Source organism: Danio rerio, chromosome 3 (genome assembly GCF_052040795.2).
Source record: "Danio rerio strain M-AB ecotype USA chromosome 3, GRCz13ab, whole genome shotgun sequence".
NCBI classification, from domain to species: Eukaryota; Metazoa; Chordata; class Actinopteri; order Cypriniformes; family Danionidae; genus Danio; species Danio rerio.
The window spans coordinates 50,449,586-50,467,078 of record NC_141023.1 but is presented as its reverse complement, the minus strand read 5'-3'; the positions used below and the strand labels follow the sequence as shown (position 1 = coordinate 50,467,078).

Genomic DNA, 17,493 nt, shown 5'->3' with positions numbered 1-17,493 from the left:
ACATACAAATCCACTTCTGGGTGACAAAAAAAAAAAGACTTAAGAGTGGCCTAGTCAAAGTCTTGAACTGAATCAAATTAAGATGCTGTGTCATGACCTTAAAAATGTGGCACTGTAATAGACATATTGGAAGTTATCAAAAACGCTTGAGTGCAGATTTTGCTGATAAGGGTGGCCCAACCAGTTATTAGGTTTAGGGGCTATCACTTTCTCATACAGGGCTATGTAATTTTGTATTTTGTTTCAAAACTGCATGATGTGTTTAATTGTGTTTTTTTTTTTTTGACTAATATTTAAACATTTTTTGATGATCTGATATACTAAATTGCGGCAAACATTTTAATGAATAAGAGATTGGTAAGGGGCAAAACATTTTCACATCATTGTATGTGTGTATATATGAAGAGTTTAGATGCAAAACCATATGGAATTTTCTATATTTTAGCAATGGCCTTGAGCATGATGGATGTCCTTCTTGTAGGACTCCTTTAATGACAATGAGCATACCCTATGCACCACTTTGGTCTCAGACCTCACAGACCCCATGCTTGCCTCCTCTTCCTTGCTAAATTAGATCAAGTGCTGATTTCCACTGTGTTGTACCACTAGTAGTGATGATTCTCTCGAACCAATCAGTGATCAGCAGTGAGTATATGTCACACTTTAGTTAGGATATGGCTACCTTTAAACCTCACATGAGGTGGTGCTAAAAGAATACTATGCATGGAAAGCAGCATAAAAGCCTCCAAAAGAGAGTTGTATTGAATCACACCATATCATTCAGTGGTTATGAACCAGTCCAGACACCTCACTTCACAAATACAAAATATCATGAGGACAAAAGAGTGCATGGCTGAGGAAACTCAAAAGGACACAAAGACAATATGATCACAGTTCAGTACCAGGAAACCAACCAGATGACAAAATCCTGACAAATGTAACCCTAAAGCACATGATGATTTAAAGAGGACAAAATCACCTGTATACTTTAACAACACACATGTCAATGGCGTCTTGTATCTTGTAGGTTAATGTACATCTAGTATATGTTCATCTACATGAGGGTTTCTCAACTCTAGTCCTTCAGATCCACCTTTTCCTGCAACTAAGATCTGCTTGTAACTTCATAAGCTGCATCTCAATTCAGAGCATGTATCCTTCAGTCTGGGAAGACTGACCTGAGCATCGTAAAGTGAGATGGTCTTGCCTACAAATGACTGATCTTATCTCCTAGCAACTGTATCAGCTGCTGCTAATGAGCAGCAATACCCTTTTATTGGACTTTTTATTGATCTTAAAACTCATTAAATATGAAAACAAAGCAAGCTTTATAAATTGTTTAAATACACCCACTTTGCTCTATGTATGTACAAATCATAACATATATATATATATATATAAACCATTTATTAAACCAGACCTTAGTAATAGTTCTCAGTTGACTCATTTAAAGGCATAATTTACACAAAAATTATTGATTATTTAGTCACTACAATCTTGTTCCAAGCTTGATTGAGTTTTGTTGTTCTGTTGAACATAAAACATTATATTCTGAATAATGTTGGATAAAACAGGCATTGACTTCCATTATATTTCTATTCCTACCACTAAAGTTTTTTTTGTTTGTTTTTTATCAGTGTAATTTGTTTCAGTTTTTTCCTTTGTCTTTATCAGAAGAGAGGTTTGGAACAAGTGAAGGATGAGTAAATAATGATTATATTTAAATTTTGAGTAAATTTCCCCAATAAATGTGTAATCTTGGTTTTCCTTTAAAAAAAAACATCTAGTCAAAATCTGTCCGCAATGAGTCTTGCAATGAACTTGGCCAGAGGTTCCACTCAATACTGGAGTGCCGGTCTCCTGAAGAGTTTAGCCTTGATTCAAATTAAACCTACCAGAAGATTTCTAGTATACCTAAAATCTTGATTAGCTGGTTAAGGTGTGTCTAATTGGGGTTCGGCAGGAGACCAACCCTCCAAGACTGAGTTTGGGCACCACTGTACTACGCAATGAAAGATTTTTTTGAGTCTACATTTGAAGGAGCCTATGAATTAAGACAGCCTTCGATGTGCTGTGATAATGCAATCAGGCTTCAAAGGATGCAGCCTCGAAGATCAGACACTTCTTATAGAAATCTAGAAGACATTAGCTGTTTTTAATCCAAGAACACAGAGAATAGACATTCTCATGGAGGCTAGTTTTACCTTGGAAGAACAAAATGGAAAAGAAAAGAGAACACAGAACACATCCTGAATGTAGTGATCTTACTGGTGGTCACATTAAATAAAATGCTGAATATTATTAAGTGTGTGCATAAGCCTTGTTGACCAAGCTGCTTTGTGCAATCCAAATTGAATCTCAGGAAATGCCTTTATTAAAATTATCAATTAAAAGTTATGTGAATGTTTAATTTTCACCATTGCATTTTCAATCAACTCCAGTGAGAAATTCCTGCATCTCTGAGCTGTAATTAATTGTGAATAAAGAAGTGCCGCTTCTTTTTTTTTTCTATTTCACTTCAGTGTGAAAACAATCATGGCCACAGTATTGGAATGCTGTTCTGTTTAAATCTGGCCAATTTGAAGAGCCCTTTGGAGTTAAGGATTTCGAAACGTACAACTGATGAACACTTCAGGCCCCTATGATCCTTTTGTTTGAGGAGGATCCTTTTTTTGGTGTCGAACAGTGTTTTTATTCAGAAGTGCTTATCCCTATGTCCTAATTCCTTCAAAGCTGTCAATCTGCTATAGTGAAAAATTAGTTTTTTATTTGGATTTTGTATTGGTAATGTCTCAGTTTTCAGTTTCAATCTCAGATTGTTTATTTCCTTCCAGCCAAAAGGCTGCAGGGCTTTCTTTTACACTTTATTGTCTCATAGCCAACTAAATATAAGAGGTGCGTGGTTAAGGATATATGTATACAGTTGCCATGAAAGCTCTAAGGTTAACGTCAACAGAAGAACCACTACTCTAAATGTGATAGCTAACAGTCAGACTCTGATTGAAGATTATTTTGCGGATATACAGCGGATTACTTTTCATGGATAATTTATTAATTTTTACAATAACAATGCTATTTAGCGAAATAAACATTATATATTTTGATTTCACACAAATGTCTTTTTTTGTAAGTTATTTTTATTTATTTTTTGGGGATTGGTTTTTATTGTTATGATTTATTGTGAATTTATCTTTTCATTCGATGGACCGCAATAGCCATACAGGGCCTGAGCAAGCTTTACTGGCGCTCTAGGCAAATGACGATCACTTTCTGAAAGCCTTACATTAGTAAGATATATTGGGATTGGATAATGGGGATTCAAATAAACAATCAGGAGGGTTAACTCTTCAAAGGGTTTAGGGCAGGGATGTCAAACTTAATTCCTGGAGGGCCGCAGCCCAGCACAGTTTAGTCCCAACCCTGCTTCAACACACTTACCTGTAGGTTTCAAACAAGCCTGAAGGACTCAATTAGTTTGATCTGGTGTGTTTAATTAGGGTTGGAACTAAACTGTGTGGGGCTGTGGCCCTCCAGAAATCGAGTTAGACATCCCTGGTTCAGGGTATAGAAATAAGACCTCCCGAATGGAACTTGTTGCAAGTCTGCATTTGACGTAACTTGTACTTGCAGAGTATTGGAATTGAACATTGCCGGTTGAGGATGAAAATGAACTCAAGGATGTAACATACCCTAAAAGCTCATTTTAAGAAAGTCCTTTATTTACTTCTTCAGGTGTGTTTGACTTAAATTGGAGCAAAACTCTGCAGAAAAGCGTAACTCAAGGACCAGTGTTGAGAACCCCTTTCCTGGTTATTGTGTTTATTGGTTGTGTTGATAGTTTGTGTTTTCATGTGGACAGTGTGGGTGTCAGAGTCATGGACACCTCATGGGTGAAAGGCAAAAGCACCTCTACACTTTCCCGTAAATCCTCATCCACACCTCCCAGTGGTCAACCACCTGGATCACCAGCAGACACACTGATCTCAGAGCAGGCTGGTGAGCTGGCAACATCTCCAATCCCGACCCCCCCTCCTGGAGACAGGGGCAGGTAAAACGCACCGAACTTCCGTCATCCTTTACCCATTCTCCACCGTCATTCCAATGTACTGTATATGCATTTCACTGTCACGCTACTTGCATTAACTAACTTGAGACATCATTGTTTTCATTCAGCTATTGACTCTCTTGCTTTTGTTGCATTTGTGTATTAATGACACCATTTCTTCTGCTTTTTTATGCTTTTGTTGTTCTACTTATTGTTTTATATACCTATAAATATATTTTTTTTTTCTACAAAGTGCAGTTAGTATGGCCGTGCACACACTGCAGATGAAAACGGTTGTTTGATAGAATGTTTTTGCTGGAATTTTAACACAGACTTCAGTTGTTTACTTTTATGCCACTATCACACTAGACTTTTCGTTCCATTGACTTCTATTCATACACATACAATTGCGTCAGACCGGAAACGTAGCCTTGCATTTTCATTTTGCTGCATAACAAAGTGCATGAAACCAACAGAACTTCAAAATGTGAAAAGAATTTGCTTATTTTAGCAGTTCCGCATCATTCTTTATATCACACGCCTTTTCGCAGCACAATCCAAACGAATTTTGCGCAAAGTCTAGTGTGACCATGGCTTTACTATGTAGTGTGTACAGAACCAAACTTAAAAACTAGATCTTGAAAAACTAGCATTGAATTATTATTTACTCTCCTGAGTGTTGTTTTTTTCTTTAGATTTTTTTAAAACACCACTTGTCAATAAATACAGACCATGATTAAGCTTTGAAAAACAGGCAACATTGCCATAGATTGTTTTCATGTGAAGCATATTCTATACAGAGTGTTTGAGAAGTTCTGCGCATAGACTAATGACCAAGGTCAAGAATTAACAAAAAAAAAATATATATATATATATTTTTTTATTCAAAACATATTAAGATGCTTTGCTTTTTTATGACATTTTTACAAACATTTTTTTCCCCAAAAAAAAATAATAAATAAAACACCAGGTGAGTAAATGATCATTTTGCATTTCTCATTTTTTGTTGTAAGACTGACTCCTGTATTCAGTTTCGAGGAGAGGTGTTCAAATTCAGTCCTGGAGGGCCAGTGTCCTGCATACTTATCCCTCAACTTGACTAAAGACAAATGTCTGAAAGCTTTTATCAGAGATTGTCTTACTACAGCAGTGGTTCTCAATTCCAGTCCCCGGGCCCCTTCCCCCCTGCACATTTTGCACATTTTCCTTACTTAACACAACTGATTCCAATCATCAACTCACTTACAGAGATCCATGAACTGATCCTTGTGTGTCAAATAAGAGAAACATACAAAATGTGCAGGCTGGGGTGAGGAGGATGGGTGGTTGGGAGTTAAAGGTTAAGGTTGCTTTATACTTCTGCATGATCAGCGTGAACCATAACATGCTTTGTGCATAGTCGTGCATTTATACAAATATACTGTGTGTTGTTTAGGGTTGCTTTCCAAGTGACACTTCGGAACGCTGGATGGCAGTAGGTTTTTATGTTCCTCTGTGTCATATTTCTTCGTGGCTGTTTTTTTTTTTTTTTTTTTGAACGCCGCATTAATGTACAAGTATCTAAAACTCGCTCATTCAGAGGTGGGAACCAGCAGACATGCAACAACTTTAATCATGAGGTAAACACAAAACATCTGGGGCCTCATTATCTGCGCTGCATACGCACAAAAACTTTGTATACGCCAGATTTTATGCTCAAAATTGAGATCGCTAACGATGAAATTAACGTGAGAATGTGCGTTGGTCCATGCGAACTACATGTCTGCCGTACGTGCATTTCTTGTGTGTGTTTGTTTTGTTTCCATTGGCAACTTCTAGAGGCTATTGTGTTAAATTGCACACTACAAAGTATCTTTGAGCCATGCAATGGCAGCTGTATGGGACGGGATCATTTGCATGTGTAGCAGGTATATAATCCTACTACATTACAAATGCAGTACAACTACTACAGTAGTATTGAAGTGATACTACTGCAATAATGCAGTACAACTACTCCAATGGTAGTGAAGTACTACAACTACTATAAAGCAGTACTGTTACTGCAATACAAATTCAGTATTTCTACTACTTTTCCTGCTCGGTGGACAATGGTTTCCAAATGAGGTTTCAGTATGTCAGTTGTATTGCTGAAGTACTACCAGGATATATTGTATTGCACTTTTTAGAACTACAGAAATACATCTACCATACTGCAATACTTAATAAAAACTGTAATACTTATGTATCTAAGTGCAATAAATTGTATAACATATCACTATTTTGCCCCGCTCAGACCATATGCATGTGCTTTACGCAGAAGTATAAATAAGCCAAAAAGGGGGCCGAGGACTGGAATTGAGAATCACAGTGAGATGAGGGAAACCGTATTACTTACAATTACAAAAAATGTAATACTAACTTGGTCACAGCCAATCACATAATGACCTCTTCTCTCCTCCCCTACAATCAGAAGAGGTCGCATTAGCCATTATGCCATGTTTGTTTGCCTTCCATAGGCTTTCTTTTTAGAATGTCTTGTAACCCCCGTTCACCTAGGCCAGGGGTCACCAATCTCATTCCTGGAGGTCCGGTGCCCTGGAGGGTATAGCTCCAACTTGCCTCAACACATCTGCCTGGGTGTTTCAAGTATACCTAGTAAGACCTTGATTAGCTTGTTCAGGTGTGTTTGATTAGGGTTGGAGCTAAAATCTGCAGGACACCGGACCTCCAGGAACAAGTTTGGTGATCCCTGACCTAGGGTATCAGTATTATTGCTTCTCATTTACTTTGAATGGATTGGTATCAAGCATTGCTAAAGTGAATTCTGGGTCTGACATGATGCATTGGGTCCCTTGCGCTGTGAAGAAGTAAAAAAAAAATCTACTTTTCAAAACAGGCCTGGAAATAGCTGAATTTCAAAATGGAGGAAAGGTGTATTATCAGGGTTGGTAATCACCCAGTTTATAACCAAAATGTCTCTGTTTTTGTGTCCAAGTTGGATATGATTCTTCACCATAACAATCACGTCAGTGTGAAGCTTCAGACATGCCCTCTGTCAATCGTTAAAACCATGTGAATGGGGTGTAAGACCTTGATTAGCTGGCTCAGTTAGATTTATGTAGGGTTAGAGTTAAAACGAGGAAGACATTGGCCCTCATGGACAAGGACTGGACATCTCTGATTTAGAGGAGTCACTCCTGGATTTCAACATGGTTGATCCTTTTGCAGTGTGTACAGGCCTATATTTGTCACAATTTGGTAGGATTGATTTCATGAATGTAAAAGATTCTTGCTGTGGCTTCTGATCCATTCAATTTCACTAACAATCAACCATTAGGCCATATTGTAATCATACATTAACAAAGTGAAGGTCACGCCATGGTTCAGTCATTGCATTTAGGGTTTGCGATGGCTGATGATTTGACTGGCTTACCTCCTCGCTCTGACGCTCTTTCAGTGATGAAAGGGTTTTTGTGTCTGTGTTTAACTGCTCTGGGTTTTCACCATTTTTAGAGTCCTTGGTTTCATCACCACCTTTAGATAGAATATTATACATTGCCCAAACCCTCTGGCGTTGGGTTCTTTAACTGAAGTAGGTTTTACCTTGGTGCAGTGCGCAGACACAAGGTCATTCTCAATGCAATTATCTGTTTTCTTTTTGATTTCAATGCATCACTGTGCTTTTCGTCCCACTGGAGTCAGGCGCCTGTATTTTTCGTTGCTAAGCTTGCTGTTTGCCAAACCTGTCGCTCATTGTTGCGCTAAACTGGCTAAATGCTCACAAACATGCAAACCAAAGGATCCAGAGAGTATTGTATGACGCTAGAGAGCCACAGCTGGAGCTAAACATCAACTTTTGCGCTGTCCCAGTTGACCAGAGCTCTCTCTCCTGTGTTTGCTCTTTATTGTTTTCAATATCTGCAGCTCAGACGACGTGTCGCCCAATCGGCCGGATTCCTCACATGTCTATGTGTCCCACGTGGAGGAGCGGCCACCCCCTCCGTACCCTTCCTCGTCCTCCCATCCCGGCCCTCACCATTTCTACCCCAAGCCCCCTCCCTGCGCTCGTCCTGTGGCCCCTGGCCCAGAGTCCCAGCCACCTGCCTCTCCGCCTCCACCCCTGCGGTGGTCTGGCTTTGCCCCACCCCAGCCCCCGCACCAACCTCAGCACCAGCACCAGCCTCAGCCCCAGCTACCACCCCCTTCCTCCTCCTCCTCCTCCTCCTCTTGCTCACTCGATATCAACTCCAACCCCAAGCCTAGCTGCCTGCACTTTCCCAAACACGGCCCTGTGTGTGACGCACCGCATGCCTCTATGCTCCATGACGTCAATTCTTCGCCCCTCTACATTAAAACCCCTCTCGTGCTGACCCGCCACGACCCCCCTAGCCTCCCCTCTTCCGCTCCCCCGCCGTGGGCTGCCTGTCCATGTGCCCGTGAGAGAGGACCCCCCAGGCTGACTAGGTAAATACCGGCTGCCTGCGGCCACCCCGCCTTCGCAACACACTGGGACGGCCACCAGGGCTCCCCACACTGTCTAAGCGGTCCATACTGGCTACTCCATCTTGTGTTTTCTACTTGCTTTGTAAAGTTATTGCTTTTTCAGCCTCATCACGCAGATGCTGTAACATTCTCATTGTCTGGGAAAGCCTGAGGTTGCCTAGCAACTGAGGATGTTACTGGTGTTTAGTGAAAGTGGATCCTTCACGTAGAAATCAATGTTGCTTTAAAGGGTCATCGAGATGTCATTCTGTTTTTCTTTTCTTCAGTTTTTCCATTTTTTTTTTTGTTTGTATTTTAATTGAAGTTTGATTTTTGTGTCATTTTTCATTGTAATTTTTAGCAGATTTTGGTAACTGGCTTTTTTTGTGGTGCTTATTTATTTGCAGATATGTGTGTACAGCTTTTAAGAAATATTTGCTTTATTTTATATATTTTTAAGCATTGTTTATTTTACATTTTAATTTTAAACTTTTTTTGCCATTTTTTCCTTTTTGTTTTATATCCAACATTATTAGCTAAAGAAATATATTTATTTATTTACTGTTTTTTTATTATTAGTTTGTCAATGGTTACATGGTTATATGCATGCAGATGAATATGTTTTCTTTGTTTGTAGGTACAGTTGAAGTCAGAATTTTTAGCCCCGCTTTGATTATGCTTTGTTTTTACTTTTTAAAATTTTTCCCAAATTATGTATAACAGAGCAAGGAAATTTTCACAGTATGTCTGATAATATTATTTCTTCTAAAGAAAGTCTTAATTGTTTTATTTCGACTAGAATAAAATCAGTTGTTAACTTTTAAACAACATTTTAAGGACAATATTATTTGCCTCTTTAAGCTATTTTTTTCCGACAGTCTACAGAACAAACCATCATTATACAATAACTTGCCTAATTACCCTAACCTGCCTAATTAACCTAATTAACCTAGTTAAGCCTTTAAATGTCACTTCAGCTGTATAGAAGTGTCTTGAAAATATCTAGTCAAATATTATTTACTGTCATCATGGCAAAGAAAAAATAAATCAGTTATTAGGAATTAGTTATTAAAACTATTTTGTTTAGAAATGTGTTTCAAAATCTGCTCTCCATTACACAGAAATTGGGAAACAAAATAAACCGGGGGGCTAATAATTCAGGTGGGCTAATAATTCAGGGGGACTAATAATTCTGAATTCAACTGTCTAATCAAATGCACATACACACAGTAAACTAAGTCTTTGTTCCAAAACCTAATGAGCAGTCAACGTAGATTGCTATGTAGATAACTTTTTAACACAAAAATTTGTCTTCCCAACACAAACACTTAAAGTTGTATTGTGTTTAATGAATAAAAAGAAAAATCCATTACCATAAAATCTGGACAGACTTAAGGAAAATTATATTGACTTAAAAGTAGCAAATTCCTCATAAATGAATTACTTAAAAATAAATTGTAAAGTACAATATTTATGAATGGTATTTGTCTTATTAACTAAACGATATGGATGAACATACTGGATGAACTGTAAATGCAGTCTCTTGTGCACTTCATATCAGTGTTTACTACATGGCATGCACAAATGATTGAAAGCGTGAAACAGAGCATAACTGAACATAATTCAACATATGGGTGTTACGGGACATACATACACTGGCCAGTTGAATGGGTAGACCTTGATAGTATACATGGTTGGATCTTTGTTTGTCTTCAGAATTGCCTTAATTCTATGTGGCACAGATTTACCAGTGTGCTGAAAACATTCTCAGAGATTTTGGTCTATATGGACATGACAGCATCAGAAAGTTGCTGGGGATTTGTCAGCTGCACATCCATGATGTAAATCACCTGTTACAGCTCTCTGGATTGAGATCTAATAGAGGCCATTTAAGCTTAAAGAACACTAGACTTTTTTTTTTGGAAATAAGCTCATTTTACAAGTCCCCTAGATATAAACAGTTGAAGTTTACCATTTTTTTATCCATTCGGCCAATCTCTGGATCTGGTGGAAGCACTTTAAGCTTAGCACAGATCAATCAGATTAGAGCATTAGTATATTGTATACCAAGGCTGACAAAAAATGCTATTTTCTAGGTTGATATAACAAGGAACTCAATAATCAATGAATTTTGCTGCTGTACCTTGGCTGATGTAGGCACAATGGTTTTACACAGAGCTGTTGCCTAGTTATCAAGCTGGTGATTACTTTAAGGTACAGTGTAATATCATTGCACCTGCTGCAGCAATTGCATTGCAGCATAATTTCCTGATTATTACACCAGAATGAGAGTATAGCTGCATCCCAAATGGCACACTATGTACTCATACACTATGTACTTATGCACACACACTCAATAGCAGAGTATATGTATGTAGTGTTGTCCCAAATGGAACACCAATGTTTTTTTTTTTTTTTACATAGCGGAAATTCAAATTGTTTCCCTGAGGACGTTTGTCAGTTGCCAAATTATTGAAATAAATGACCAAAGTACCAAGTAATACCTGCCATGAGAATAACCGCATTCAACATCATGAAGCGCTATAATTACTCTCATATTTTGCTTTCTTGATCCAAAATAAATAAAGTTTTCCAACATTATCCGATAGCTCCGCTACATGGGCAAAGCTGAGACTGTTAAGTGCGTGAAGTGTCCATCATTCCACACTTCATTTTACCGGTTGAATGAGTGCATCATCCGGTAATTAAAGTTTTCAGTGTGAATGCACTACTTACACTATGTATACTACAAAATGACATAGAATAGTGCATAAGTATGCGATTTTGGACGCTCCTTATATTTATGCTAAACTAAGCTAAGCTAAAAATTCTCCCACCAAATGTATCAAACAGCTGAATGGATTCAAAAGTGGTTAAACTAAACTGCTTAATTCTAAGGGACTTGTAAAATGAGACAACTTCCAATGAAAGTGGAGTGTTCCTTTAAGGTCATGTTCAAGAATAAAGTTTTGTGACAAAGCACATAGTCCTACAGGAATTAGGATACACTTTAGGGACTGAATGATTGGTCAACATGGTCAACAACAATATTTATGGTAGGTTGAGGTTTTTAGACAAGTCTTGGTTGGTCCAAAAGTGGTGTTCAGCTAAGTCCCGTTATTAATCTGGAGTCGCCACAGCGAATGAACTGCCAACTTATCCAGTGTTGTGAATTTCTCTGTCTGGCTCACGACATCAAAACTGTTGTAAAATTCTAAGACGAGCCAAAAAACCAGGGAGAACTTTTGGGTATCTTCAAAGCAGAATCCTTTAATAAGAAAAACTCGGCGTCGCTGTGGCATCATCAAAAGAACTCTGGATTAGTACAGCAGACACTCACTTTAAATACATTTTTACAGACATTGATAAATGTAGGTGGGGACAGTCTAAAACAAAGCATGCAAATGAAGTGTTATTGTCAGCAGGGTAAATTGCCTTTCCAGATAAGTTCCCATTCACGATACATTTTAGCATGAAAACAGTGTGCAAATTATGTTCTAGAGACAGAACCCGTCTGATCAGTTGACTGGCTTGACCATTTGTTAGACAATAGACACATCTGTGCTGTGAAACTGACAATTTGCATTACTTTGGAGACAGTCCGGGCTCAGAAAACCAAGAGATTTTAAGGTGTCACATCCTAAAAACCAAAGAATATAACGTTTTAGTAATATATAGATTATTGCTAATTTAACAATCATACACACTAATACATACAGAAAATTTAGCTTACCCAAATCACCTGTACCACATGTCGTTGGACTTGTGGGGGAAACTGGAGCACCCGGAGTGAACCCACGCCAGCACAGGGAGAACATGCAAACTCCACACAGAAATGCCAACTGACCCAGCCGAGGCTCAAACAAACAAACGTCTTGCTGTGAGGCAAACGTGTTAGCCACTGCGCCAGCATGCAGCCCCAAAAGGTGTGTTTCAAGGGAAAAAAACAATAAAAAAAAAATGGCAGCCTTGTATGTTGATAAAAAAACAGGATGGATTTATAATTTCTTGTTGTTTACACCAAATCCTGACATTACCATCCAAATGTTGCAGCCCAAATCAAGACTTATTAGACTTATTAGACTAGGCAACCTTTTCAAGTCTAAAATATTGTCCTATTTTGTGAATTGCACAGCCCGAGTTGTTTATTTTTATCTGGCAGGAGTGTCACCGGTGTCTCTTCTTTTTCTGCTGCTGTAGCTCATTTGCATCCAAGTTTGACATTTTGTGTTTACAGAGATGACCTTCTGCAGACCTTGTAGTTTGATTTGTGGAGTTACTGTTGTGTTTTTATCAACTAAATCAGTCTGCTCATGCTCTTCTGACCTCCGGTTTCAACAAGGCATTTTCACCCACACAACTGCTCACTTGTTGTTTCGTCTTTTTTAGACATGTGATGTTTTTGTTACCCATATGGACTTATAGTGATTAACAGCAACTACTCTAGTGTGTTAAAATGATCTTCCATGGTGGTTCTAGTTGCTATGGTAAAACAGCAACTATATTTACAGTTGATATCAGAAGTTTACACTGTATAAAAAGGCAGATAGCCATTTAAAAAAGTCAGATGTTAATGTGACTAAACTTTTTCTCTTTTAGGTAAGTTAGGATTATCAAATTTGTTTCTGTTATCCTTATAGCAGAATAATGAGAGAGATATCTTTTAAGAAATTGTTATAACTTTTGTTACGAACCCTTTTTTAATCAAATCAGAATAATTAAGTCATGAAAGGAACGCAACATAAAGAGTACACATGAACTAAGTTGTCTAAATTAATACATTTATTACAACCAAAACAATCCAACAAATCATGTGTCACAACTAAACATTTTAAGAATGAATAAAGAATCAATAACTCACGTTCTCCAACAACATACAAAGACTAAACAACTCAACAATTAACAAATTAGAGCAAAGTAAGACTTAAAGAAAAGAAAATAGTAAATTAAAGAAACGAAAAGAAGCTTGATGGCTGGCAGTGAAGTCTCCTCTGTCTGCGCTCAAGGATGGTCCGTATTTATAGCCAATTTCAATAAGCGCAAATCGCCCCAGGTGCGCAAAGGTGGACTCTATAGGAAACAAACAGTGAGTGACATCATGACACACACACAAGCCCAGACAGGCTCTAGAGAGAAAGGCAACAGCCGTAACACTTTTCTTGAAAGTCAAGTACATAAAATAACATTATTATGCCTCTGAAAAAGCTCAGATGACGGTGTCAAGGTTGTAGACGTTTCTGATTGGCTAATTGACAACATTTGAGTTATTTGGAGGCACAGCTGTAAAATGGTGTTTAAGGAAAACCTCAAACACACCACTTCCTTGTGTGACAACAAGGGAAAATCAACAAGCCAGAATCAACAAAAAAAAAAAGCCAAATTACAATTTGCTAAATTAAACTGGGAAAATAATTTTGGAGACATGTCCTGTGGTCGGATGGAACTAAGATTGAACTGTTTGGCCATAATGACCAGTTTTACATTTGGAGGACAAAGGGAAAAGCTTACAAGCTTAGGAACACCATGCCAACTGTGAAGTATGGGAGTGGCAGCATTATGTTGTGGGGCTGTTTTGCTGCAAGACATTATCCAGGAAATTAAAAATTGGCCACAGATGGGTCTTCCAAACAGACCACGACCCTAAGCATACTGCCAAATTAGTTAAAATGAGCTTTAAGGACAACAGAGTGAATGTTTTGGAGTGGCCATCACAAAGCCCTAATCTTAATCCTATAGAAAATTTGTGGGCAGAGTTGAAAAAGCTTGTGCGAGCAAGACAGCCAACAAATCTGACTCAGTCAAGAGGAATGGGCAAAAATTCCTTCAAACTATTGTGAGCAAAGTTATACAGTTTAAAAGCAAAGCTAAACAAATACCAATAAAATGTATGTAAACTTTTGACTGTCTATAAATTACTAAAAAATTCTCAAAAAAAAATCTCTTATTATTCTGGCATTTAGCAAATGTAAATCATTTAGGTAATTCTATCGGAACTAAAATAGTAAACGCTTAGCATGATTTCATATTAGACATTTAAAGAAAAATGGTTATGTTCCTTTTTTAGAGTTTATGCAAACTTCTGGTTTCAACTGTATATGATCAAGTCACCCAATACTGAAGTAATCTACAGCTATGGTGTACATTATGTCAGTGTTTCCCAACCCTGTTCCTGGAGGCACACCAGCAGAACATATTTTAAATGTCTCTCTTATCTGAACTATTCTTTTCTAGTTTTCGAGTCTCTTCTAATGTTTCGATGATTTGATTCAGATGTGTTTGAACAGGAAGAGGTTGAAAGTGTGGACTGTTTGTTGTGCCTTCAGGAACAGGGTTGGGAAGCAATGTATTATACTACACCACACCACATTTTACAGTAGGAGAAAATATAATAAAATATTTAATGCATGAATTTGTCAATGAATGCTATAGTATTGTGTAGCATTCATTAACAAAGAGTTGTAAATTCTATAATTTATAAAATATTTAATATATCACATATAAACATAATTTACTATAGCATGGTTCAAAAACGCTAGTATTTACTTTAATTTATTTATTTATTTATTTATTCTTAGAATACTCTTAGAAATGATTGTATGTGAAAATCCCGGCAGGTCAGCAGTTTCTGAAATACTCAAACCACACCGTCTGGAACCAACATGCATTTAAAGTCACTTCAGTCAACTTCTTCCCAGCTTTAATGCTTGGTTTGATCTTCAGCAGATGCTCTTGACCCTGCCTACATAGCTATGTTGTTGCCATGTGATTGGCTGACTAGATGTTTGTGTTAATGAGCAGTGGAACAGGTGTACCTAATAAAGTGGCCAATGTATTCACATGCTACATTAGTTTAAAGTAATGCAAAGACAGTTTTTGTAAAGCATGACAGTTAATTTAATGACAAAATAAGAATGGATAACAATATGATCCATTATTAGTTATCCAGCAGCACGAATCAGGATCAGGTAGGCTAAATTGCCCGTAGTGTATAAGGGTGTATGGATGTTTCCCAGTGAAGGGTTGCAGCTGGAAGAGCATCTGCTACATAAAACATATGCTGGATAAGTTGGCGGTTCATTCCGCTGTGGAAACCCCTGATGAATAAAGGGACTAAGCCGAAAAGAAAATGAATGAATGATAATAATTTTCCGATAATAATTCAGGACAAAAAGATGACACTTTCCATTGCACATACAGTTTGTCTATCAAATGAGTATACAATGAAGGCAGTGCATTTGGCTGTATATACTGCAAAAAAAGGGACTTTACTATAAAAAGTGAATAAATCTGTTGTTGCCTAAATATTAATACGGAAATTGGCAACTTGCATTTGCTGTTTTAAAGTAGATTGTTATAGAAAGACATTTTAATACATTAATTAACTGGACAAACATTAGGACCTGTCAAATATTTGACGTTCGTTGTTTCTGAAGTAAAACACTGCATGTTATCCTTGTGTATACAGTGGATTTTGGAATTAGAACAACTAGTAAACCCTTTATTCAGAAATTATACAATTCATCGCTTAAAGGGGACTTATTAATCCCCATTTTACAAGTAAAAAACATACCGAATGTCCCCAGAGCGTGTATGTGAAGTCTCCGCACAAAATACCCCACAAAAAGGTTTTATAACTCTTTGAAACTGCCCTGATCCTATCTTTGCCCTTTTTATGACTGTTGCCTTAAATTCAATTGAGATTTTGCTCTTTTTAATAGAGAGCAGAACTACAAATGTCTATGTGTCAGCATAGTGACAGATTCAAAAACAAGAGTACCGTTCTATGCTAATGAGGGGTGAAAAAAGGGTAAAACACAGTTCGAAACCAGCTCGGCAACCACAGCAACATGTGGTTTAGGTGCATTGGGTAGGCTAAATTGTCCGTAGTGTATTTGTGTTAATGAGTGTGTATGGTTGTTTCTCAGTGATGGGTTGCAGTTGGAAGGGCATCTGCCAGATTAATAAAGGGAATAAGCCGAAAATGAATGAATGAATGAAATTCAGAAAACGTCTTCATTGGTATAAGAAGACATGCGATGCACAAACAAACACAAATAGAAAATGCCCTGCAGAGGAGGGATGGCGTCTGCTGACATAAAGAAATAATATACTTTTATATAGACTTAATAATAGACTTGCTGTTGACTGAGTTTAGACATGACTATAGCCACTTTGGTTTAAAATAAATTGGTGCAGATGTAACCCCGCCGGTCCTATGCCACCCAACCCGCTTCGAGCTGGTATCGAACAGGCGACTTTACGCATGGGAGTCGGTTGCTCTACCAAGGAGGCTTAAGACCATGGCATCTAGCTTCTGTCACTACAGCACCTTTAGGGGTAAGAGGAGTGAGGTTTACCTGCACAGCACTTACTAGCTGGCCTCCGTTACACTCACCCCCCTAAACCTCACTCCCATCTAGGTCATGGCACCCCACCGATCCTGCGCTACACAACCCGCTCCGAGCTGGTTTCGAACCAGTGACCTTCCGCATGGAAGTCGGTTGCTCTAACAAGGAGGCTAAAGAACATCACCTCTAGCATCTGTCGCTAGAGCATCTTTAGCGGTCAGAGGAGTGAGGTCTACCTGCACAGCACTTACTTGCTGGCCTCCGTTACACAGATACATTAAACTCTTCTGCTTTTGAACAGACTGACTGAATACACAAGTTTCATTTCCTGTGTCATGTGGATCTCACACTCTTTAAACTTCTTCACAAGCGGAATAAAAGAAATTGGGGGAAAAAAATGAACAGGGGGGTTAATAATTTTGACTTTAACTGCACATTGTGCACATTTTGATATAATGCATCAACACAATTTCACCAAATAATTGAATACCACTACTTGGAAAGAATTTATAATCACACTTTATTTTAAGGCATTAAGCATTAACTACGACTTTTTCTTTAATACACTTCAAGTTTGTTCCTTATTGATAGATATTAAGGTAGCTTATTGGGTTAGGTTTTGTAAATTTTAAAATTACA

The 17,493-nt window shown here is 37.9% G+C and overlaps 1 protein-coding gene across 18 annotated transcripts in view; it reads left to right on the top strand.

Moving 5' to 3' along the window:
- arhgap44a (Rho GTPase activating protein 44a) overlaps positions 1 to 17,493 on the top strand; it is a 153,062-nt gene that overhangs the window by 113,251 nt on the left and 22,318 nt on the right. For 7 of the 18 annotated variants that reach the window (XR_015481178.1, XM_087245098.1, XM_087245099.1 and 4 more), the window contains 2 exons: positions 3,860 to 4,048; positions 7,949 to 8,488. The exons of 3 other annotated variants lie outside the window; for them this stretch is intronic. Coding sequence is in view for 12 of the 15 variants with exons in the window: in XM_087245098.1 (XP_087101224.1) it covers positions 3,860 to 4,048; positions 7,949 to 8,488 (729 nt within the window). In the remaining 3 variants the exon portion in view is untranslated. Of the gene's footprint in view, positions 1 to 44; positions 2,210 to 3,859; positions 4,049 to 7,948; positions 8,489 to 17,493 lie in introns of those variants that run through there. 8 more of the 18 variants (XR_015481180.1, XM_087245106.1, XM_087245105.1 and 5 more) reach the window with 2 other exon arrangements.